Below are 15,842 nucleotides of genomic sequence, written 5' to 3'. Positions count from 1 at the left end.
TACCTATTTATATACTATTATATATACCTATTATATTAACTTCTTCTCTAGGCCCTTATTCCCAAGAGGCCTAGAAAAACTATAAATAGCTTTATAAATATTTCCTTAAAACTTTTCTAATTACTAGCTTTCTCTAAAAACTCCCTATAATTACTCTATTATTATATTAGGTAATAAAGTTAAGGATATAGTTTACTAATTCTTTCTAGCTAGTTTATAAATTACCTCTAGTAATTCCCTTTTATAAAGGTAATATAAATATAGTATATACTATTAGATATAAAGCTTATCCGATTTCCTAATTAGTTTATAAATCCTAACTTAGTCTCTATTTGCAAATAAATTATTACTTTATAGGCCTAAGAGCTTAGAAAAGTTAATCCGATCTTCTAATTTATTCGTGAATTCCTTCTTTAGAATTTTCTAGGTATTTCTAGTATAAAGCCGGTTCTAAATTTATAATTACTATTCGGGAAAAGAATATTATAAAAAGGCCTCTCTTTTCCTACTAACTAATCTTCTTTTTTCTTAACTATAATACTATACCTAGCTCTTCCTTATCTCTTGCCTTTCTTCTTTAAGCCTTCTTTAAGCTTTTTTAAGTTCCTTTAAACCTTATTTAAGCTTTATTTAAGTCCTTTTCTAATTTCCTTTTTTACTTCTTTATTTATTAAGATAAATACTTCTCTTAGTATTTATTAGCCTATTATTACTTATTTAGCTAATACTTCTATATCCTTAATTTGCCCTTACTATTTTTAATATTTTAAGAATATTACTAAGTTTCCTAATCTTACTTATATTAAAAGTAATAATTACTTAATATATAATTACTATTACTTCAAGAATAAGAAATATAATTCTATAAGTTACAAATTTCTTCTTTTATTTCTTATTCTAATACTATCTAAGGTTCCTTAAGTATATATAATATAATTAAATTATTTTCTTTAAATTATTAATATATATAAGTATTTTCCCTATTCTTTACCTAAAAGAGAAAAGGCTATTATTATTATTCTTCTATACTAAACTATATATACTTCTCGTATTAAAGCTATTATTCGAGGCTAACGGATTCCCCTAATAATTCAAGGAATAAGTTAAGTAATTCTTACTAGCTTAGTACAAGTATAAAGTACTCTTAATAATATAATTAATATTCTTTAGTATTAAGTAAACTTACTTCTTTCTTATTTCTTACTAATAGCTAATAGCTTTATAGGCTAATTTATTATCTATTTCTCAAGAGAATCCTAATAAGAATAATAATAAAAATAATAGAAAGTAGTTATAAGAGTAGGGTATTTATAGGATATAGAAATTAGAGTTTTTAATAATTTTCATATAATTTTTCCAAGAATAAATATATAGTTTTTTAATAGTTTCCTAATAAAAGCATTTATCTTTTATATCTCTATTTAGCTAATAGTATTATAATATTACTCTTTTCCAAGTATTCTTATAATTCTTGAGCTATATTCTCTAGATTATTTAGTAGTTCCTATATATTATTTACTAGTAAGTAGCTTTTCTAATAAATAAGATATTCTTTTTCTTTTCTACTTTCCCTATAGGCTATAATAAATTCCACCTCGAATTCCTCTTTGCCCTTAATCTTAACTAGCTCTAGTTCTATTATAATACTAGCTCGCGAGTACTATAGTTCTAAGAAAGAAACGTGAAAAATATTATAGATCTAATATAATAATAGTAATTTCAAGTAATATACCTATTTATATATTCCTATAACTTCTAGAACTTTAAAGAGGCCAAGATATCTGTTTACTAGCTTTATACTAGGTTATAGCTATTAAATATTCTTTATACAAAGTATAACTTTATTATATATCTTGAATTCCTTATTAATATATTTCTTATTATAGTACTTTTTCTATATATTTACTATTTCTTACTATTATTTCTCTAATACCTCTCGTTCTACTTAAATTCTTTATATTCTTTCCTATATTACCGGTACTTCTTTTTCTAGAATATTATTCTTAATATATAATTTAATACTAGAATAAAATTCATATAAGATATAAAATAGGGATATTTCTATTATTAAATATATAAAGTTATTATACGTGAATTTTATAAGAATAAGCTTTACTATCTAGTTATCTTACTAGTAACTAGTATAATATCTTAAGTATTATTCTAGAGTTTAGTTTAGATTCTCTATTTATTTATTAGTTTGCGGGTAAAATATTATACTTAGCTATTATTAAACCTTTAAGTAAAAGTATAAACTTAATTAGAACTTGCTTATAAAAACAGATTTTTTATTAGAGGTTATACCCGCAAGTATACTAAAGTCTTTAATAATATAATATATAAATAGCTCCGCTAGCTTAAGAGCCGAGACTTTCTTAGTAATCGGAATATATTATACCATTTTCGTATATCTATTAATAATAATAAGTATAAAATCATATATTTTACTATAAAACCTAGAAGAAGGCAGTCCTATAATAAAGTCTATAGTAATTTCTTACTATAGCTTAGAGAAAAGAGGAAACGAACTAAGTATACTATATAGTAGATATCTTTTTATCTTAGTCTATTAATATATAGAATAAGTTCTAATATAGTCTTTTATATTCTTTCTTATATTTTACTAGAAGTACTTTCTCTAGAAAATCTCTAGTATCTTACTAGTACTAAAATACTTATTTATAGAATTATTATAATTAGTTTATAGTAATTCTTTTTTAAGAGCCGGCTTATTTAGTATATAAATAGTACCCTAATATCTTAATAACCCAGATATATTAAGTTCCTAAGTCTTAATAGCTCTAGTAGAAGTTCTTTTTAAGAACTATTTATATTACCGGTATTATACTAATAGATTAAGCCTTTAGTACTATAATAGTAATTCAAGTAATATTTCTCTGCTTTCCTTATATACTATTTCGGACCTAGCTACTTATATAGCTAGAATTCGTAGTATGTACTATTTATAACTAGCTATACTAGTAATAGGCTCAGGTAGTAATATCTCCGGTATTATTCTATTACTAAAATAGACTTCCTTTTTAGAATTCCTTAGTATCTTGCTAATTAAGAAATACCTACTTCCTCTTTTCTGGGCCTTATATTATAGTATTATAGGAATAGTATAGCGTCCTATTACTATTACCTATAAGATTCTCTATTTTATATTCTATAGCTTATTATAAAGTATAAGTAATAAAGTATCTTTATCTATATCCGCTATAAAGTCTGGCCTCCTTAATAGCCTATTAGCGGGATTACTATACCCTGGCTAATACTTTAAGATAAAGTTAAAGGTAGCTAGCTTCTTTACCTATCTTATTTATTAATTATTTAGTTTTCTCTTAATTATAAAGTATTTTAAGTTATTATAATCTGTTTTAATAATAATAATATACCGGATATATATTAGGTAATACTACTAAGTATGAAATACTAGAATAATAGTTAAGAATTCAGAGTTATATATCTTATACCTACTCTTAATTATAGTTATCTTTTTTAAATAGAAAGTAATAGGGTATTACCTGGCTTCTATTCCCTTATTAAAGAGCTAGGAAATTATACCTATAATTATAAATCCTAAAGTATTTATTTCTATATAAATCTTTAAGGCTAGATTAAAATAATAAAGGATTAGTACTATTATAAATATAATTTATAGCTTCCTAAAAGCCTTATTTGCCTCATTTGTTTAGCTAAACTAATATAGTAGTTTTCCGCTAGTTTTTAGTAAATTAGTTAACTCTTTTATTACCCTAAAGTATTTATAGATAAATCTCTAGTAAAAGTTAGTAAAACCCAGAAATACTTGAACTTCTCGAATATTATTTTTTAGGGCTAGCTATTTCCTAATAGCTATAACCCGGCTAGCCTCTATTTCTATATTATCTGGGCTAATTACAAATCCTAGAAACTTTACTTTCTCTATATTAAACTCGTATTTTACTAAGTTTATAAAGAGCTAGTATTACTATAATTACTCGAGTATATATTAAACTACTATTATATACTATTCTGGGTTCTCTAAATAAATCAAAATATTATTTAGATAAACTATATAAATAATATTTATAAGGCCTACTAGTATATAATTAATATATACCTGAAATATTACCGGAGTATTAGATAGTCTAAAGAATATAATATAGTACTTAAAATATCTATAGTATATTCGGAATATTATCTTTTACTTATTACTCTCTTATATTTATAACTAATAATAAGTATTTTTTAAGTCTAGCTTTATATATATCTTTACTTTATAAAGCCTATCTATTATCTTACTAATAAGTAATAATAGTATTTGGTTCTTAATAATAATCCTATTTAGACCCCGGTAATTAATATATAGATATAGGCCGTCTTCTTTCTTTAAAATAAATATAATTAGGGTACTAACTAGGCTAGTAAAATAATAGATTTACTTTTTCTTTAAGCTAGTATTAAGATATTCCTAAAAGACTTTAAGCTCTCTTTCTAATAAAGTATATATAGGACTATATAGTAATTAGGATCCTAGTTCTAGATCTATATAATACTCTATTATATAGTAATTAGATAGTATATCTATAGCCTTTATAGAGAATACTCGGAGAAAGTTTTAATATTTTCTAGGAAATATAGCTATTCCGTTTATAATAATAGTAGTAATTCTTTAGCTATCTATTATAGGATAGGTAATTAATAGAAAAACATATGCCTTATACTTTACTACTTTAGTAAACTTCCTGGTATTTAGAACTTTAATCTTTTATAATTAAATCTAGTATCTCTATATTACCTTTCTAAAGGAAATTAGGGAATTAATCTAGTAAAGCTATAGGAATTCAAATATTATATTAATATAGTTCAGATCGAAATTATATAATATAAAGTATATATTAGCTTCCCTTTAGTTCCCTAGTATATCCTTAGTAATAATCCTAAGAATATAATCTTTATATAAATGAATTCTTCTTTTCTCTAGTAAGAATAAGGAAGTTACTTTTAATATTAATAGAATACTTATATCTAAGGCTAATTTCCTCTTTATATAATTAGCCTCTATACCTGAGTTAACTAATACTCTAACTCTTTACTTACCTTTCCTTATCTTAATAATAACCTTAATTACTATTCTTATTTTAGGAGCCTTGCTCTTTATAATATAAACGAGTATAACTATTACGGGGCATGCCCGTTTCCCGGCTTCTTTAATTCTAGGTACTTATATACCTTATAACCAGACTTATTATAGTTATAATAAGTCGGTTTTCCCTGATTTAGGCAGGTAGTAATATAGTAATTCTCTTTCTAGTAAGTAAAGCAAGTTATATCCGGTCTTATAAATCCTAATATAGATACTATAATAGATCCCGTTACTATGCTTTTATTACTCCGGTTATATAAATCTCGTAATAGGAATATACTTCTCTTTTATTTCCCTTTATTATTTCTTCTTTTCTTTCTCTAATTTCCTTTCTTTTATTAACTTATTAGCTTATTATTATATTCCCGTTAAGTAAACTAGTTCAAGTTATTCTTAACCCTTATAGCCGTAGAAATAAGCTTTTTTCTTTCTTATAAAGTATTCCCTTAGTAATTAATCTTATTCCGAATCTCCTACCTCAAGTTACTAAATAAGTTATTCTGCTTTTATAGTAAATCCGTATATCCCAAGTTATTTAATAGGCTATCTAAGTAGGATATAAAGCTTTGGATACTCTAATCTGGCCGCTATTTTATATCCTTAAACTTGGCGAGGATATTATTACGGTTCTCCGGATCCAAGATAAAATCCTTTATAAACTTAATAAAGGTCTTCTAATCTATGGTATTAATACTCACTAATTACTCCCTATATTTCCAGATATCCCTGGCTATATTCTTAAAGCAGGAAATATAATATATAATCTTTATTATATCTATAGCCCAAGTAATCCCGCTATCTTTATACTATTTTAGCTTTACCTAATAGAAGAAATCCTGGGCTTCCTTAATACTCTTCCCCTTATAAGTTAGTAATTCTCGGGTTTTTGGAGCCCTATAAACTAAATATGCCGCCAGTAGCATAATAGGTTCTATAATAAGTATCCGAATATCCTTAAGATAGCGAATCTAAGCTTCTAGATCCTTTAGATTCTCCCTTTATTATATTTCTGCTTCTAACTCAGTAATACGATAATGAGCCGCTACTAGCTTCTCTATTATTATTATCCTACTAGCTAGTTCTGGGGATATCTGAGTTCTACTCTCTTTTCCTAATTAGGCAATAGCTAGAGTGGCTAACTAGGCACTCCCCTGGATGCCCGACTAGATTACTCTAGTAATAGTAGAGGCGCTTCTTCTAGTTAATACTCTAGTTATTAATAGTTTTATCTATTAATGGCTTAACTACCTCGTAATGAACTACTTCCCGAAGGTTAGATTAATTAGAATATGAGGCACGTAATAGCAGGATAATATATAAGTAATTAAGGTAAGTAAGCTACGAAGTAACGCTTATAAGTATAACTAATTCCAAGAATTAATTCTAATAAGAGACTAATTAATGCCCCTTCCAAAGCTAGGAGCGTCTCCCTATATATTCCCTAGTATTTAGCCAGGCATACGAAGCCCTTTACTTAATTAGGAAATCCCATGCGATTTATATAATTCCGATTGCAAGCTATACCCAAAATAGGAAACTAGATCCATGACATCTGACACCTGTCTATGCGCCATCACGTGTGCCTATTATAGCTAAGTAGTATACTCCCGGGTTAATATAATAAAAGCTTGCTCATATACTAGTATAGCTAAAGAAATAGTATAATTAATAAGCTTTAGTCAAGCTATAAGGGCATCTCGCCAAAGCTCATTTAACTAATCCGCTTACTTAGTAAGATTATCTAGGCCCGCTTTAATCTTATCCGCACTACTTCTTTCCCTCTTTACTTCTTCTCTTTATGGCTATTTATCTACAGAAATGTCCTTTCCTACTATTCTTGCTTTTTTATTCTTCTTCTTTTTAGAAGACTTGAGAGCTAGCATTAATTGCTACGTAAAAGAAGTCTTAGAAGCTTATATACTATTAATTTCGTTACCTTTTCTATTAAGACCAAAGGAATTAGGGTCAGTAGCTTTTGTACTACTATATTCTGAATTAGACCAGAAAATCGCGGTTTCCTCTATCTTATCTCCTAATTAAATATTTATACGAGGCCTCTTTTTAGAAGGATAACGGGACAAACTAGTACTTAAACCCGCCTCCGAATTACTCGAATTACTATTATTACTTGCGGTAGAATTATTATTACCCCTTAATCTCTTTTCCGGAAAAGCGGCATATTTTCTAGTAATAACCTTCTCCTTATATATCTATATTAATTTGTCTTTCTCCCGAAAAGCATTATTTTTAAAGAACCCATAGTACTTTTTATTATCCTTATATACTCCATATAAGGATCTCTAGGCATAAATCAATGCCTATAATATCTGAGTCTCCTGGTTCTATTCCTAGCCCAATATCTTTTTCATTAATTTAATATATTTCTTTAATCTGGCTTTTAATTATAGAGAGAAATATAATTAGTATATATTTAAGGGAAAAAGATATAAATAAGTAAATACCAGATCCAGTTTACCCTCTGTTTAGGCAATACTAAGCTTCTAACCCGTATTCGCAGGAATAGCGTCTTATATAGCTATAGTAATTAAAAGCCAGGCTTTAGCTTTAAAGCCCTAGCCAGCGCGTTTACCAAGGGCATCTTACTAAATTACTTTGTCCAGGGCCGCTTGTATTATATTATTAGTCTATCGGAATGGTTCTATATTAGTAGCTTGTAAATCGGGGGGTTGCGATAGAGCTTGCAATAGAGCTTGCAAATTAGCTTGCGTATTAGCTTGCGTATTAGCTTGAGTAGATCTCTGCTTTATAGGATGCGTTCGACTTTTCCGTGGCATATTAGGCGTATTAAATCAGATTAAAGTCATAAAAAGGTATACAGGAGACGTATTAACGTGTAAAGAGATTTATTATTAGCGGCCCACATAAGCTTAGTAACTTATTACTAATAGGGCCCGTAATGCCCTTTACAGGAAATGGCCGAACGCCCTGTACAGGGGCGGTAAACCTCGTACATGCCCTTTACCGCCCCTGTACGGGGCGTACAGGAAAGGGGCGGTAAAGGGAATACCGCCCCTGTACAGGAAAAAAGGGCATGTGCGCGGCCGAACGGGCTCTTAGTGGCCATGCTGGAGAGCGGACTTGGTACATGGTGTCGAGAGGGGAATCCATTTCTAGTTCTCTTCGACCGATTGGGTCAGGGATGAAACATTCGTTTCGTTCCTTTCTGAGCAAAGAAAACATGAGACCACAACTTGTGAAGTTGTCAACAAGTCGTGAAAGCTACATGGCTTTGCCGCCTCCAGCGACATCCTCTCGTTACCACCAGTGTGCCCCGGAATAAAAAGGCACACAAAATGTGCAATTACGGCATGACTTGGGTCTTGAACCTGGAGTGTTCAGCCCAATACTCACAACGAAACCATTTTGGCGATTTTCATGCGACGTAGCCACCGTCTTCCGTGTTTGGCCAACCGACATTGACCGAGAGAGGCCTTTCTCTCCTTTTGGATTTCTGTGCCAAGAGCGTTTTGTTGTTGTTTGAGGACGCTAACACAGTTCCTGCTTGCACCACGTTCACAGCAAGCTGATCACCCTGACTTGTCTCAGGCTTTCGACTCTCCAATCTCCTCTCGTGGAGATTCCTTGATATTCGCCGTCAAGGAAGCACATCCGTCTTTGAAATCAGTCGCTTGTTTTGAGAGATTGCGCATGAGATCCTGCATCATCTGAGGCACCACCAGCGAAAACCTCTCGACTTTTTCTATCAAGGCCGCTTGTGCAACCGAGTTTTTGGTGATGAGCTCGTCGTTCTCCTCCTTCAGTTTTAGCATTATTGCACAGTATCTGGCTTCGACGTCTGCTAGCTCTTTTCTATAAGTTTCCGCCTCCGTTATTCTATTTTTTTCAAAGAATTGGACCATCTCCGTCATTCGCTCATCCGAAATCATATTGAGTTTCGTGTACTGTATTTCCAACCTAGAATTCTGTGCAGTAGTTTCGCTAAGAACCCGAATGAGACCCCGCTTTTCGCTCTCCAGAGTTTCGTTCTTCGCTTCCAAGATGCCTTTCTCTTCCGTGAGTACCTCCACGCATGCTTGGAGATCTGCCATGGAGCTTGCCACGCTTTCGAGCTTGCCCTCGAAAGCGACCCGCTCTCTCGTGAAATTTTCGCGCAAGTCATTCATCCCTCTTGCCAACATCCCTGTTCTTATGGTCTCCTCATCTAACTTCATGAGTAGATTGTCGTTCTTCTTTGCTAAGATATCATGCGCTTCGGATATTTTCTTTTCGCGCTCACGGAGCTCTGCTATGATGTGTTCACTCTGACGAAACTCATGCTCGTAGAAATCAACATTGTGCTCAAGCTCTTTCTTTAGATTTTCGTTAGTAGCGGTATATGTCTGTTCTAAATCCTTACTCTTCTTCTCCTGCTGTTCGCATCTCTCCCGGAGTAAGCGAATCTCTTCGTCCTTGGTGAAATGCTTCTGCTTTTCAAGAGCCTGGAAGCGATCGGCCATCTGGGTGACGTTCTCAAGAACAGACATGAGCTGAGGGAGAGACTCAACATCCTGCACGGATCCATTCCACCCAGATGAAGATGCAACATCGGTGACGGAGCCCTCGGAGCCCCTCTCTGTCGGTGCTGGAATCCATCTCTTGATCTTGTCGAGCTTCTCCTTCGACAACGGGTCGCCGAACACGCTCCCACCCCGGACCGTTGCGCTCTTGGCTGTAGTCGTGCTGCCACTGCTGGAGAATGTGCTCGCACTGGCCCGGAAAGCATTTGCCGCATTCAGGAATCCTTTCAGGGTGTCTGCAGCCTCCGAGCCGGGCATGAGCGATTGAGTCCGGCCTTTGACGAGCTGTCGATTGAGCCCATCGATTCCAGCCTCGATGGTGCCAAGACGTTGAGACACCTCTGCATCCGTGCGATCACGGCGCAAAATGGCACACCTGCCAGCGTTACTCTCGTTCCAAGCCAACTTGAAAAGAGGACTTACGTGTTGATAGAGTTGAGTGCAATGACTAAGACACGGTGGTAGATGTCGATCTCCGTTCGAAAACCATCCATATCATTCGTGTTGAAGTTGAATTTAATTTTGGATACGGAGCGCCGCAATATGCCCCTGTTGGTCCCGCTATCGGTGGACACCCTGTTGAGCAGCTGCTCGAATTTATCCAGAACAGCTGCGCATCTTGATATACTGTCTTTGACAGACACCCAGAGTTGTCCATCAGGTCCTGTCTGGGCTGCCGCTACCTCGGGATTGCTCGTCCAGGCAAGGCTGACACCGGTCAAGATCTGTGAGAGTGAGTTCAGTCCTTGATGCAGCGTCTGAATCTTGTCATCGATTGACCTGACGTCTCCTACAAAGCCATTGATGGCTACAGACAACTAGGCTCCCAAATCAGCATATGAGGCTACCGGTATAAGTGAGGTTGGGATCAGCCTAGGCCTTCTTCGAGATCTCTCACCTTGAAGCAGAGTTGCGCGAGCGCTGCAGAGCTCGCCGCAATGGAAAGGGGATCCACCATCATGATACGATGCACCAGTGTGCTCCTTGAAGGTTAGGATAAGATGGCTGAGGGCATTTTCCAGGTAAGGCTATCAACCTCGAGGAAAGTCGACGTGGTCGTGTGGCTTGCTGCGCCTCAGTGTGCAAGCCTCCGATCACGATGGAACCTCACGAATGAGCAAGAATTATTAGGAAAAGATGGCAAAATCTCTCGAAGATGCCTTAATACAAGTATGCCCATATATAACTAGTAAGCAAGTAGGGAAGTAATATATACAAGTAGGAAACTATAAAATATCGAAGAACGAGCATGTTCACGTGACCTTTTGAACACTTGGGCACTGACAGCGAGGGGCAGCCAATCACATTCCAATCCCTAACCCTAACTCCAAAATAAGACCTGCAACAAAACTTTCTGGTCTCGTGCTGCTGACTAATTGGAACACTCCCCAAAAGGTACGATGCCTCAATCTCCTGCCCTTAGTAGGAATAAGCTATTATCACTTTCAGAAACAAAAGGATATCACACCAGACAAAAGCAAAGCAGAGCAAAATTCAAGTCTCAAAACCCATGGCATTTCTTTCCTCTTTCTATCCCTTCACTAGACTAGCCACGGAATTCTCTCTTCTCGTACTCTCTCTTTAGCCAACTCTCTTTCACTACTTTGCTTGATCTCACACTCAAATCCCAAAGAGACCTCACACACAGACACACAATAATACACGAACAGAAAAACGGCGGAATCCATTGCGATGTTGAGAGAAATCCCGAAAAACAGTGGCTGAATGATGATAAAAGATAAAAAAAATAAAAGGGAAAAGAGTTATAGGAAACAAGCAAACACATGAAGGAAGGAAGGTATTACAACACAATATCCATGCAGGTATCCAAGCCACAAACCCGCTTCTTTCGTCTCTTCCTCCCCTTCACTTTCAACGCCGCGGACACCATGATTTGCTCGCAGGCTCGCAGCTCGCTCAGTTCCCCACGACCTCCTCCTCTGCCCACCCATTCAACCCATTTATATTCATTCCCATTCCGTCTTGTATCGCTAGTCCATAACCGTTTCCAAACACTCCATTGCCATTGGAATTCCCGCCCGAAAAGCTGCTCTGATACTGATGTCCCCTCCGCTCTCCATTGCCATTCGTATTCCCATTCTCTTGGAACTGCCCATTGACCTGCTGCGCGAAGACCGGCAAGCTGACTGCACGGTTGTGCTGTCCACGAGCTGGGGCAAGGAGACCGTTGACGGTAGGTGCGCCAGACGAGGAGTTTCCGCTCTGGAAACCATTCATACCGGAAATGCTCGCGGATTGTTGGTGGCCTATTTGGCTTTGTTGGGGGATGTCGAGAGCATCGATGTTGGAGGATGAGTTGTTGCCATAGAGAGCGGCTTGTTGAGCTTGGAGAACTTGCTGCTGTTGCTGTTGGAGCTGAGCGACGGCGTAGGGGTCAAGCTGTTGCTGTTGCTGGGCGTGAGCTTGTTGCGAGACTTGGTTCAGGTACAAGGTGAGGGGGTTGTTGCTGCCCGCATTGAGAATGGTGGATGGTGTAGGGGCGGTTTGGAAGTTCTGCGAACCGTTCGCTGAGCCGGGTGCTTGAGAACCAGTTGGCGAGCTGCCGTTTTGGCTTGGCTGGAGACCACCGCTGTTTGGGGGAGGCGAGTTCACGCCGTCATTGCGAGGGGATTGAGCTTGCTGAACTTGACGAGGAGGATTTCCACAACGATCCTTGCCGAAGTTGACCTTGAATCGGCGGTAATCATCCTTGCCTCGCACAGCCTCGATTGCCTTGATGGCATTGGCGATGTTGGTGAAGTTGACGAACGCACAGCTCTTCTCTCGAAGAGTGTTGACAAGCTCAATCTCACCATACTCAGAGAAGTCCTGTCTCAGCCTCTCCTCACTCCAGGATTCGTCCAAGTTCCCAATGTAGACGTTCCGCGAAGCACCGCCACTCACAGCAAGAGCAATGGCAGCTGGGAGCGCGCCAGAATGCTTTCCCCATCCAATCTTCAACCTCCTGTTATGAATCATTAGGCCTTGTAAATTGCTCAAAGCGTAGAAAGAAGCAGCTGAAGTTGGGTCAATAAAGGTGACGAAGCAAATATGCTTGTCGGGTATATATCGAATGTGGTGTAAAAGTCCACCTCTGACAACATTACAAATCTCTTCAATTGTGGTTTCGGGATGGATATTTCCCAAGTAAACGGTGCGATTGCCAAGGTTGTTGATTCCTCCGGCGGTTGTGGCAACGGCTGCGGCTGCAACGGATTGTTGAGCCAGAGCATTCGATATCAAGTCACGATCGGCTCCGTTGAGCACATGGGCGTACCCGGGTGCAATGCCCAGGTATTGAGCAGCGTTCTGCTGTTGCGTCTTTGAAACATACGCGCATCTATCCTTTCCGTAGTACACTCGGCGGGGTGATTGCCACTTGGGCTCCTGTGGGAGTTGTGACACAGCTTTGATAGCGTTGCCAATTGACAGGAAGTGGACGAAACCGATTGCCTTTTCACGAACAATCTTGACCGTGTCGATTGGGCCGAACTTGCTCAAATCCTCTCGCAGCTCCTCCTCCGTCACATTCTCATCGAGGTTTCCTAAGTACACGTTTCTCGAGGCACCTGACTGTTGAACAGCAAGAGCGACTGACGTTGGCACCTGCGAGGGTTTACCCCATCCAACCTTGATATCCTGACCGCGGATCGAGAGCTTCTTCAAGATGGCGTCAGAATGGAAATGAGTGGCGGAGCTTCCGTCCAAGAACGAAATGAATGCACAGTTCTTGTCCGGTAAAAGTCGGACAGATTCGATCTGACCACTTCTCACGTGTCCCAAGATCTCCTCCGCAGATGTCTCCGGGGGAATGTTTCCCAAGTACACCGTCCTGCTCGTACCCGAAACCAATCCAGGTGACATATGTACAGGAGAGGATGGTTGGATCTGCATCTGTTGCATCTGATTGTTCATTGAAGCAAATCCTCCGGTCGGCGATTGGGGATTGTAGAATTGCGGTGCGCCGTAGGTCGAAGGTGAAACGAGCGATTGGTACAACTGAGGAGACATCTGCTGAATCGGACTAGACATGCCCTGCTGTTGTTGCTGTTGATTGTTCTGTTGGTTGAAGGTAGCGTAGTTCTGGAATTGAGGAGACGCGAAAGCAGCTGGAGTGCCAGGTTGGAAAGGAGAGCCCAGAAGGAGTTGGGATGGAAGTAAAGGGGTGAATTGCATGTCGAACCCCGTTCCAGGTGTTGCCATGTCATTCTGCCCTTGCTGATTCATGGGTTGCGTGTTGATCGAAGGAACGTTCGCTCTCCGTGGGTGTCTGTCTCCATATCCGCCCATCGAGAAGTGGTTCGAACTGTATGCACCGTGGGAGAAGCCCGTATCGCTGTTCGAAGGTTTCGAGGCATGGCCAGGGAATCTGCCAGCGGTCGCTGCGCCAGGCCCGTTCTGAGGGTTTGCTGCTTGTGTTTCCTGCATTGCGTGAAGGTGAGGTGGCAGGACAAAGCTGTCCCGCACCAGTGATGATAATACAGCCGTTTTGAAGGATTAATGGTGCCCTGGAGGAGGCACAAAGGGGCTGTAGACTTGTAGACGAAAGGAGCTGTCAATTGACAAAGTTGCTTCGAGGACCGCGCGAAGTCGATTCGAGCGAATGTATGATTCGAAACAGTAATTCTTGCGAGTTGTTCGGAGGATTGGGTGTCGAATGTAGACAGTCTGGGTGAAGAATGTTTGATATAAACAAATCCTTGTATAAATTAATGGACCGTAGTATGTGTACAGCTATTTTCAAGTCGAAATTGAAGAGGGAAACATCTGCGACGTTGACGTGGCAATTCGAAGGTATGAATACGGTATCCGCAAGGGCTTCGAGGATTCGTTCGAGGTCAACAGATGTCTTTCTTGCAAGTCGTTGTCAAACAAAGAACCAGGGGAGGTCGGCAGAAGCTGATTGAGCGAGCGTGATGGTTGAATAAAGGGTGTAAGTAAATAGATGAACCAGAAGAAAGCAGCGAAGAAAGCAGCTGAGAAAGCAGCTGAGAAATGAGTGTGGATTGGTCGAGACGGCCAAAGAAGAGGGTGAAGCAAAGAATGAGGAAGAGTTGAGAGAAGGGGAGGAGAGCAAGTTGGCGAAGGTGTAATGAGATGGCAGGTCGAGAAATGGTGGTTAATTTCCCAGGGTCGGCTCCTGTATTGGGCCAGGCTAAGGCTGCATGCGGTTTAGTGCTGGCGTCAGGGGCAAATAGTGAGCGCCCAGCCAATCGACAGGGGTGCGTCCGTCCCAAAATGGCCACCCTCAAGCGGCCACAACACCAACGTCTGATGCTACAACTCCATCCCATATGCTCGACGGTTTGACACAGTGATACTGGTACATCTGATTCCTCTCCTGTTTGCACCATCACGAACGCATATCTCTCGTGCCATCCCAATCATGGAGCGGCGTTCGAACGAGCCCATTCCTCCCCATTCCACCTCATCCACCGTGTCATCCGAACAAATCGAGACAGTGTCAACGTTAGATGTCATCTCAAGAGCCTCGCCAAACATTGGACGTTGTGCCTGTCAGATGAGCCTTATGCCCTCCAAACTTTCGTCATGTGCCCATCATTGTACAGAACATCTTGGTACTGTGGTACCAGAGATTGTAAATTAAATTTATTCCAGAACGAAAATCATATGCAGATCAATGCCTCCACACTTCACCTCTCTATCTCGCGTGCCCGCCCCATTCGCGAATACATTCACTGGATATTGCGGGTACATGGGATAGAGTACGTGTACCTCTCACTGCGACTGGGAACAAGTTTGCGGTTTCAATTCGTTTTGCCGCCTCCTTGTCCCTGCATCATCGAGAACGTTTCTGAATCTCGGATACCCTGCGCTCGGCAAAGCACGATCGCTTGATACACAAAACGGACGACACCTACATCTGATCCTGATCCTGTTTGAACCCTACATCGCAGCTCAAGCGTACATAATAATCAATTTGCCTGATTCGTGGGAGATGTGTCAAAATTACCAAATGCGACGAACGAAGCTTCCCTCCTCTTTCGAGTCAACGTCAGGACATCCTCCTCAGAGAGCATCATCGTTTGATACAGAGAATAGACGGCACCTGCAAGTCCGGACAGATTGGGCGGATTCACCTCCCAGTTCGTATCAGGATCAATTCCCATCGTAGGGCGATGGGAGAATGTGTCAAAACACCCTGGCTCTGG

General features: G+C 38.4%; 3 protein-coding genes across 3 annotated transcripts; all 3 read right to left on the bottom strand.

Moving 5' to 3' along the window:
- Positions 1 to 4,012: 4,012 nt before the first annotated feature.
- Positions 4,013 to 4,390, bottom strand: K444DRAFT_538964 (uncharacterized protein; the record flags this gene model as incomplete). The annotated part of the gene is made up of 2 exons (XM_024875582.1): positions 4,013 to 4,186; positions 4,262 to 4,390. Coding segments are annotated over 2 exons (303 nt in total), but the record flags the coding sequence as incomplete, so codon positions are not given.
- Positions 4,391 to 8,370: 3,980 nt separating this feature from the next.
- On the bottom strand, positions 8,371 to 10,699 carry K444DRAFT_666840 (uncharacterized protein). Its single transcript, XM_024887227.1, has 3 exons — positions 10,568 to 10,699; positions 10,093 to 10,487; positions 8,371 to 10,045 (listed from the first exon to the last, which is right to left on the bottom strand). Exons 1-3 carry the CDS (start codon positions 10,628 to 10,630, stop codon positions 8,695 to 8,697), a joined length of 1,809 nt encoding a protein of 602 aa, XP_024731787.1. The 5' UTR covers positions 10,631 to 10,699; the 3' UTR covers positions 8,371 to 8,694.
- An 887-nt stretch (positions 10,700 to 11,586) lies between these two features.
- K444DRAFT_538973 (uncharacterized protein) lies at positions 11,587 to 13,959 on the bottom strand (the record flags this gene model as incomplete). The annotated part of the gene is made up of 1 exon (XM_024875583.1): positions 11,587 to 13,959. The coding sequence occupies one exon, from the start codon at positions 13,957 to 13,959 to the stop codon at positions 11,587 to 11,589; it is 2,373 nt and encodes a 790-aa protein (XP_024731786.1).
- Positions 13,960 to 15,842: the final 1,883 nt, after the last annotated feature.

The sequence above is a fragment of the Hyaloscypha bicolor genome (assembly GCF_002865645.1).
Source record: "Hyaloscypha bicolor E unplaced genomic scaffold K444scaffold_126, whole genome shotgun sequence".
NCBI classification, from domain to species: domain Eukaryota; kingdom Fungi; phylum Ascomycota; class Leotiomycetes; order Helotiales; family Hyaloscyphaceae; genus Hyaloscypha; species Hyaloscypha bicolor.
The sequence above is the reverse complement of the archived record's forward strand: the minus strand, read 5'-3'. Positions and strand labels throughout refer to the sequence as shown.